Source organism: Opisthorchis viverrini (genome assembly GCF_000715545.1).
Source record: "Opisthorchis viverrini unplaced genomic scaffold opera_v5_1, whole genome shotgun sequence".
Lineage (NCBI taxonomy): Eukaryota > Metazoa > Platyhelminthes > Trematoda > Opisthorchiida > Opisthorchiidae > Opisthorchis > Opisthorchis viverrini.
The window spans coordinates 7934715-7943772 of record NW_008751657.1 but is presented as its reverse complement, the minus strand read 5'-3'; the positions used below and the strand labels follow the sequence as shown (position 1 = coordinate 7943772).

General features: G+C 44.8%; 1 protein-coding gene across 1 annotated transcript in view; it reads right to left on the bottom strand.

Annotated features, from left to right (window-relative positions):
• The window catches only part of T265_12459 (hypothetical protein), a gene marked incomplete at both ends in the record, with an annotated part of 14991 nt that overhangs the window by 4959 nt on the left and 974 nt on the right, over positions 1 to 9058 (bottom strand). The window contains 5 exon segments of the mRNA XM_009163875.1: positions 9 to 218; positions 1631 to 2013; positions 2216 to 2338; positions 8538 to 8682; positions 8879 to 9010. Of these exon segments, the coding sequence (XP_009162139.1) occupies positions 9 to 218; positions 1631 to 2013; positions 2216 to 2338; positions 8538 to 8682; positions 8879 to 9010 (993 nt within the window).

Genomic DNA, 9058 nt, shown 5'->3' with positions numbered 1-9058 from the left:
CCGTCCACCTTTACTCTTTTCTTTACAATAAGGCTTTCAAATAAGTCATGGTTGTACGGCAGTGAAGCATCGGTGTTGAACACTGATGTCATGCTGTCGATGATGATGATGATGACACCCCAGGAGAGCTGATGATTGTCGGCTTTGTCCTCTTTTTTTCGCGATAAAAAAGTGACTCGATAATCTTGTATATCCACTTCGAACCGAGTTAAGTCCAGCTCGTGAAAGGTTGTAGTGTAATGGGCTCTGCGGGCATTGGCATATTCTGACGGAATTTACAGTGTTTTCTGTTAGCAACAGAACTCCATATCTCACCTCTCTTAAAGCAGTGACACAGTTGTTCAGTTGTTCCTGGCTCCCTGTAAAATTGGCAACTAGGAATCGTTGACAGATCAGTTTGCGAGGTCTAATGTCAGTACAGTAATTTCGATGAACTTCGAAGTATGACTTCGCTGGCTTAGACATTTTCGGATTATCTCGGGGAACCCAATAGGATTCCTGGCTGTTTAGGGTTTCGTTTTTGGAGTGGTTACCATCAAATACGCCTGGTCAAAAAATTGTCCAGACTTTAGCCGACCCAGAGTTCACAACAACATTCCGTCAGTTCGGACTGAAGACGTGAGGCTATCGTGATGCGCAACAGGTTGGGAATGGTTCTCCGAAAGAGAGGCATTGGAATCATCCCTTACAACAGCACGATTAGCGTGTTCTCCGTCGATATCGAATGTCAATCTTGGAGGACTGGAACTGAACACAGGTGCATATATCGTGCTTCGGCCTTAGACACAGAAAAGCGTCTCTACAGGCCTCACGGTGTACCCCACTTCAGAGGTAGATTACAGCGCTCCTAATAAGAGCAGTACCCCCGTGTAATGCAAGCCACGAAAGCATTTCACACAGGGGAACTAACAAGTCCCTCTTATAGAAACTATCGTTTAGATAAGCAAAAGGATGAAGATCCTTGTGTTGGTTTACCATTAAGATAATGCTTCTGATTCCAGAAGAGAATGGGTAGGTGTTGCTGCTTAAGAGGGATTGTTGGTCCAGCTGGACCAACAATTGTTGGTCCTAGGTTGGACGCTACAATTGTGTGGGTTTTATGCGCCATAGAGCCAATGTTTGTTCCTTACCACCACGCGCGTCCTCAAACAGGCATCTGGAACTTTAACACATGTAGAATGGTAACAACTATCACAAACAGTGAGCAAGATGTCTTAAGGCGCGGTACGTTCGAAATCGGTTTCGTTTTTCCCTCGTGCAAATTCGTGAAAAATTTTTTCGTTGTTCAATCTATTCACAGAGTACACACGAGTAATTGTTGAATTTTATTACTCTAACAAAACATTTGAGTGATAACCCTTCATATTTTGCGCACACCTATTTTACATCTAGTCCGAAACATGACGTCAATCCATACCGATCGCCCTCCGCACCCATTGGTAGACCACAATAGATGTGGGCGGAATGGCTGCCCGTCGAACGTCAAACGCGGTATGCAATGCCACGCCTGCAAGGCCTGGTGGCATTTCAAATGCACGGGTTTACAGGACGACCAAATAAGCCGACTAGCCAACTCTCCTGACCCGTTTGTCTGTGCCAGCTGCCTCTATGTCAAGGGTGCAATGCATACCGCAGCGAAGAGAAGAGTCCCCCGAAACGGTACCCAATCCCCAGTGCAGATGCCGAAAGACCACTGCCAGTGTTCCGCTTTAATCGGGATACTCGACGCGAAATTAGAGCGTCTTTCGAAGGCACTGGAGGACTCAGGCGCTAAGAATGCAGCGACCTGGGCGAAAGTCGACAAGGAACTTTCCTCGCTGAACCAATACCTCGCGATGTCCATACCGGGTCCCATGGCTGAGAAGAAAGTCATACAACTTTCTGACGCAGCTATAAAAACCGCCACAGCGTCTCTAGTGGACAGACACCTAATGGAAATCAGACTAATAATCTGGGGGTCATTCTCCGGAAAAATCACGCCAGCAAAGCTGGCACAGTCGATCCTCAGCAAGCCTGATCAATCGCTCCACGCAGAATGGCTACGCCAAAAGGGAAGTAAGCGAACCCTTGGACTTCTAGTTACTCTTTCTCCCCCGTCCGACGTAAGGCAATCTTGGAGCGGGCTGGCAGCATTCAAAAGGCCAACCCAATGATCAGGCGCCTATCTGAGGATCGTCCTCTAGACGCGCGCAAGAGTGCTACACCCTTTTTTCACTTGTGCCTTTCAGGTGAACGACAGCCACTGACCGACAAGAACAAAACCGACCCGGGAGACTTGGGCAATAGCCTCGATCCTGTGTATCAATCCGTGAATCCGTGAAACTGAGGCACCAGGATTCTTGAGGGTTGAGAACACATTTTAAAATGTGCCAATTAGCACGAATGGCAATATATCCTCACAGGATCTTTATTGCGCTCCATCTCTACTCAGTTTCAATTCAGTGACGTCAATGGCATGTTCATTTTCGTTTGCTGTCGGTCCGCCCGGGCCTCCTGCATACTGTCTGCTACGCAATCAACTCGTCTCGTGGTTGTCCGGGAAGTTGCGCTCTAACTTGAAACATTTAGCTCCAAAAAAACGCTGGCAATCATCCCATGTGCGACCACCCAATTGGGCAGCGGATCAAACTGAGATCTGGTAGACGACTCTTCAGTAATTCGCCAGTACAGAACAGGATAAGGTGGGACGGGGCAAAAGCCAACGGACACCCGTCTCACGCACTATCTCGGGTTCTGATTGGTTGAACCACTCACGTGAGATCCATCTAATACGCTAACCAACTCAGAATGCAAGAAAGACGTGGCCCTCACTAAGCGCGTCCAACGAGCTGCTACGGAGACGACAGGCGACATCGAATCCGTTAATTATGAAACGCGTCGAGGGTTATTGAGTTCTTTACCTGTGGCGTTTTGTAACTTTTATTTTGCTTCCATCATAACACTACGTATTTCATCAATTGCATAATAGTTTTTCGTTTGAATACGGAAATCTACGAAAACGCGCCCTCGCACAATTTCACAGAATACAAGCGTGGTCATGTGCTCCGACTCTCTCATGTGATGTCGCTCGCGCTTGCAGCGGTCACTCGCGAGTCTCATGTACTAACTCTAGTACCAAAACATTTCAGACCATCTTCGGAATCTATTATATGTGGGAACTGTCCAGAAGAGGACCTCTGCACCAACATAATTGGATTACTGTTTATTCGATGACCTGGGCCAACGACGAACTATTTTAAAGAGAACAATTGTTAGTGAGTCTGTTCCATATGACCTCTTTATAAATGTTTACCCAACCTAGCGTTATTACTTTCATTTCTTTGCCACACTCCTTGTAAGATCCGGACTGTTATGGATCTCACAGGATGATTGCGACTATTGAATTATACGCAGTTCGCAGCCAGTAGTCAATAGGAGCAGACGGACGCGGGGCAGCAGATGATATATTGAGGACTGACAGGAACTGGTTCTGCAGAAAAACGGATTAGTTAGCATCATGGATTAAGAAAACGTACAATCAACAATGACGCAATCAGCAGGAGCGGCCCGTTTTTCCATCGGAGTGGATGCTCGAAAATAGGTGCAATCGAGACGAACTTGCAGGCAGTGACAGACGGGCAGCAAAATATTGACACCAGTTACTGAGAGATAAGCAGACCTTAAGTAGGAACGAAACGGGGGAAAACGAGCAGCAAGAAAACGAAACGGTGTCATATTAAACAACAACTGGAGGATTCACGGATTCACGGATTCACGGATGGATTCAAAACAAAGCTCAGCAAGGACTATCTGAAAGGCGCGATACACGGGTAAGACAAGATATTCAGCCGATCTGGGCGTCAGGTTGATGTGATTGGTAGCGCGTTCCCCTGCCGTCCGGAGGATCCGGGTTCGATATCCGGTCGGCCCGCTTTTCCGTCGGAGTGGGCGCTCAAATATGGGTGCAATCAAGGCGAAGTTGCAGGCAATGACAGACGGGTAACAAACTATTGACATCACTTAATGAGGGATAAGCAGACCTTAAGTAGGAACAAAACGGGGGGAAAGAACAGAAAAACGAAACGGTATCATAATAAACAGGTGTAAGTCATGTTACTCCTGAGTAGTCAGAAAAAAGGAAAGTTACCCTTGTCCACCGTTGATTAGCAGGGGGAATCAACAATCCTGGCAAACTAACTTATTGGGTAGCCAGACCACTACGTAACTTGAACTTTGTTTGCCTTTCTACACCTTGACTGAAATAGGATTAAGTGATCGATTTTTCACCGTCAACTTCACTAATAAACGGCAGCGATGTTACTCAATGTCCAAAACCAAAGGAAGCACTCATACAAGACAACAATTTCTCCGAATGTTCCAGGATTTCCCCGCGCTGCATTTAGGAGCCAGTTCAAAAAACATTTAATTGGTTATTTGTCCGTTTCCCGCGATTCTTCACTAGAAATTTTGAGGGAGCTAATTGGGTCCGTAAATTTTATAACACAATGTTGCTTTGGGCCGCAATATAGCCCAAGTACTACAGAATAATCAGGACAGCTGGGCACAACAGCAACGTAGCATGGATAAAAAACTCTCCTGAGGACAATTCACAAAAGCAGAAGAATACTTGTTTGTCAAAAGACTAAAATCCAACTCCAAAAGATGTTGGCGATCTAACCTATCCGGCCGGTCTCGAGGCGTCCCTCAAATCTATCGGCATCTATTTAGAGACTCAGCAAACGGTACACCAAATCTTCGTCACAGCAGTCGCGAGAAACCATGCGCAAGCCACTTTATCCACCGAAGAAAAAGTTCAATAAATAACCTGCAAGAAGACGAAACCTTCTTTTTCAGCTTACGAAAGAAGGATGACGGTGAATCTGGACAAAGCGGAATTTATCAAAATAGCTGATGCTCTACTCAGCGATATAATTGTGTGATGCCAACTTCAGAACGCCGAATTGCGAAGCTCGTTAAGAAGAAAAATGAAACCCTCAAAAACTCAAGGGTCTTCAAAAAATCACTAAACAATGGTATAGGATAATGGAGACTACTTCTACGGACTCCCAAATATCGTCTCTTTACTACTAGCGCCCACACAGCACTTCAAGGAAACTACGGAAACGGCCTTACTTTCTCCCCAGTGGGTTTTAGTATTCAACCTGCAGTGCGGGTTGAAAACGGAGAAGAACGACACATTTACGATCCCACTTGTACTGCTCAAAAAGACAACAGATGCATAAAAGTTGAAGTGTACTGAATCTTGCAAACTTAGTTGTACACGAAATGCACTTATACCGATCAGATTTCGAACTACCTCAAGAACCATTCTGTCACAAAGGAAGCTGTGTTTGTTCGATATTCAACTGAATCCGGATGCAATGCAACACAACATTATCGAATCATAAAGATAGCGGAAACATCATCAGATATTTCAAAATAAAGGTTTGTGAGACGCATCCATGCGGAGATGCCCAAAAACCAACACTAAGCTGCTTAACCTTCACAACAGGAAGAATCACATTTCCACATATAAAAACCGCAGAAATGACTGCAAAACACTTACGGCGATGTGTGCAGACAGTCACCTCTAAGCCTGTAGACGATTTAAGAAGAACCCTCTTGAAATCAAAGGATAGGATGGCCGTAACAACAAACCTCGATGTACGAAATGCAACACACTGCGTCGGCTAAATTGGGAAGAAAAATTGCCAACAAGATGCGCGAACACAAAACTGTAAGCGGAAGACATAACCCAATGATACCCGTGAGTCTGAGAGATATGTCGGTTCGGTTAAGATAGTGCTTAAAGATTCGCTATAATAATAATGTTTCTCGCAGCTGGCACACGCAAAAAATACACGAACAAGAGTTGTCCAGGCGCGGCATTCCACGGAAAAGTGGCGTGATAAACACATCGATAACAACCCAGTTCATCAACCGCTTCGAATAAGATAGCCATATGGTCACTGGAAGTTGAACCACAATGGGGATCAATCGACTTAAAGACAACGAACGAACCAATCGGACCAGCGATGGAATCTTATTGAAATGGAAGGCTACTGAATCAAACAAACAAGTGGAGCAAAATCAGGACACGAAGTAGAAAGAAAGCGAACAAGCCACAAGGAGGGGACAGAACTGTCGAACTAGAGGTGCCCAAAGAATCAACCAGATGCGGGGAAATAAGGTAACATCGCAACTTGTTTATCCGGATTAGCAATCAACCAACCAGTGGCTTTTACAGACTTTGGATAGCATATAGGCGTTGGCAGAGGAGATGAAACCTACGCACTCAAATCTGCACTGACGATGCAAACTTAACTGGTTACGAAACATTTTTAATCCAACTTCTAAGCTCAGAGAACAAGCAGATAGTCATGCGGCGCCTCAGTGTTTCTCATATTCCGCAAAAACGCCAATTTTAAAAGCAGCTTCATGTGAGCGATTGCTCCAATAACCTTGGGCTTGATCAGTGCTCCCCAACCATTAAGGAGGGCTCCAACAACGCTTCCGTGGAGGAGGCCCATCAAAACACAGGCTATTACAATGACTCAGTCTCATCCAGTGGGTGAGTAACCGCCTAAAAAACTTTCCTCGTACCAAACAATGGATCGATCGAGTTCTTCATATATGGTCCTTAATTGTTCGGCTCATGGTTCCGATGGCAATGGTTACAATGAACAAATCTGTTAGGGTCAGCAAAGAAAAAAAGGTCTTAATCAGTCGGAGTACGTAAGCCGTTGCAAACCATAACTCCTCATCCGGCAGATGCACGCCTCTAGGAGAACAATAATCTGGGGAATATAAATGTCAACGTGAAATGTAGCATTTTTCTGAATTCATGATCACACCAGAGAAGCTCCATAGTCTGCCTTGTATTTACTAGAATTTTTTTACCTAACCAGATTACATATGACAAAAATTTGGTTGAGTCTTGTTGAGACAATGTATACCCAACCCGTGGTTACATACACCACACCTTCTCGATGACGGATGGCACAAATACTGGGCGCCCCATTATGTACGCCCTCGTGGAAAGCAATCATTTTGCTCTAATGAGACAACTATTCGGCTTGTCTGAGATAATGAGGGGGGATTGTCCGGTGAAGACAGTAGCAATAGACAAACTAGCGACATCAATATGGGTGGCGAGTATAGTGTTCAGCTGAAATGCCAAGTTGTTCTACGTGCATATTTGAAAAGCTATCAGGAAGCACGTATGTATCCTAAAACATTCATGTGTTTTTGTTCGCAAACACGTTGTGTGGGCTACCGTCGCATACTTAACCGTAGACAGAAATAGATGGGCGCGCGTCAGCCGGGTTCGCTCATCTGTCGTCTTTGGTCGACGTGGATTGATTAGGCATCATTGAACTTAATGTTTCCGCGCCGATACCGAGCAATGCAAGAGAAGCTTGACTTGTGGCCAGGGTTCATTATTGTCTGAAGCCTTACGTTCATGATATCTGGTAAAACATTCCGACTGAAAAAGTTAATCGCGTGGTCTAAAACACTTAATTCCTCTCCATTTCAGTGTACCAGTAGACAAAAGACCAAATCTGGTTACAAGGGTGATGCTGTATCATATTTTGCTCCACCGGAACAATATTGGCTCTAGTTAGTTCCGTAAATTATTACACCTGCAAAACTACTCGCCAATTCCGGCAATTGCAAAAGATTGAAATTTTGCTCCAAGTCGCGATAACCCATGCCGCTGGCCATTCGCACAATGAGATTGAGTTCTCGAAATCTACGGCATTTTCAGACTTGCCACTTTATAGTGTAGAATGTCTATGTATAATGTATATGCTCCTGTATTATTGAAAATCCCTTACTATGGCGATTTGTTTAAGTGAACTAAATCCCCAGGTGAATAAACACCGGCGACTTTGAATACGTTACTTGATGACAAAAAATCGCGAATCGTGGAAAAGGTTGACTCGCATACCATGAACGTAACTTTCAGGTATTTTTCCACCGGAACAGATTTCCTCAACATTCTAGAATCTAAATGGCCTTTGGAGATGCAAAATATGCGTAGGCGCATTCGTGCAAACAAATTTTGATCGATGATTCTTTGTTGCCAGTAAAAATTCCGTAGTGCACGCTAATTATTTGCTAAACATTGTGCACGTTGACTGGCAAATTACAGTTTTTCATTATAGGTTCCGAATTATGCTAGAAAGACCTCGAGGTTCATCGATCTTAACTGACGCACACCACTAACATGCGGTTATGGGTACGACATGCCTAACTAACTAGCCACATAGAGTCTGCGTCGATAATACCAGACAGCTGAATGATCTTAACAGACGCACACCACTAACATGCGGCTATGGATACGCGATGCCTAACTAACTAGCCACATAGAGTCTACGTCAATAATACCGAACAGCTGAATGATCTTAACTGACGCAAACCACTAACATGCGGCTATGGGCACGCGATGCCTAACTAACTAGCCACATAGAGTCAACGTCGATAATACCAGACAGCTGAACAATCTTAACCGACGCACTCCACTAACATGCGGCAAGGTGTAAACGATGCCTAACTAATGCATCCATCAGTAACGGAGAAAAGGTTCAAAATGGACGTGTTGAAATTTTGAGATATATTGGTCGTTTTAAAGTTTACATACGTCTTTGTGTGAGGCGCATTTTCTTCTTCGTGAGGAGCGTTCATTTGACCGTTGAAATCCTGAAATGAGAGGTAGATATAATTCAGGTCATCGAAATATCACCATGAGGCGGACGGCCGACGAACAGGTAGAAATACTTACCCCAAAATTCACTGCAGCGACTATGCTGTGGTAGATGCCTGTTCACACAATGCCATCTTCAGCGGTTATTTCGCATGCCTGTTTACTGCACCTCTCAAGAAATATGAGACTTACATGTAATGCGTAGGACGTCATTAACAGACAACGGACAGACAACGTGTCGGAGTGGTGCACCCGATCATTAAGGCGTCCGTTCGTATTCTCCAGTCGATTGTTGGTCACATTACCGAAATGAACCATTCCGGACTGTGCGTGTATGGCCCATTTTCGGGTGATGTACAACCAGCGAGCCGT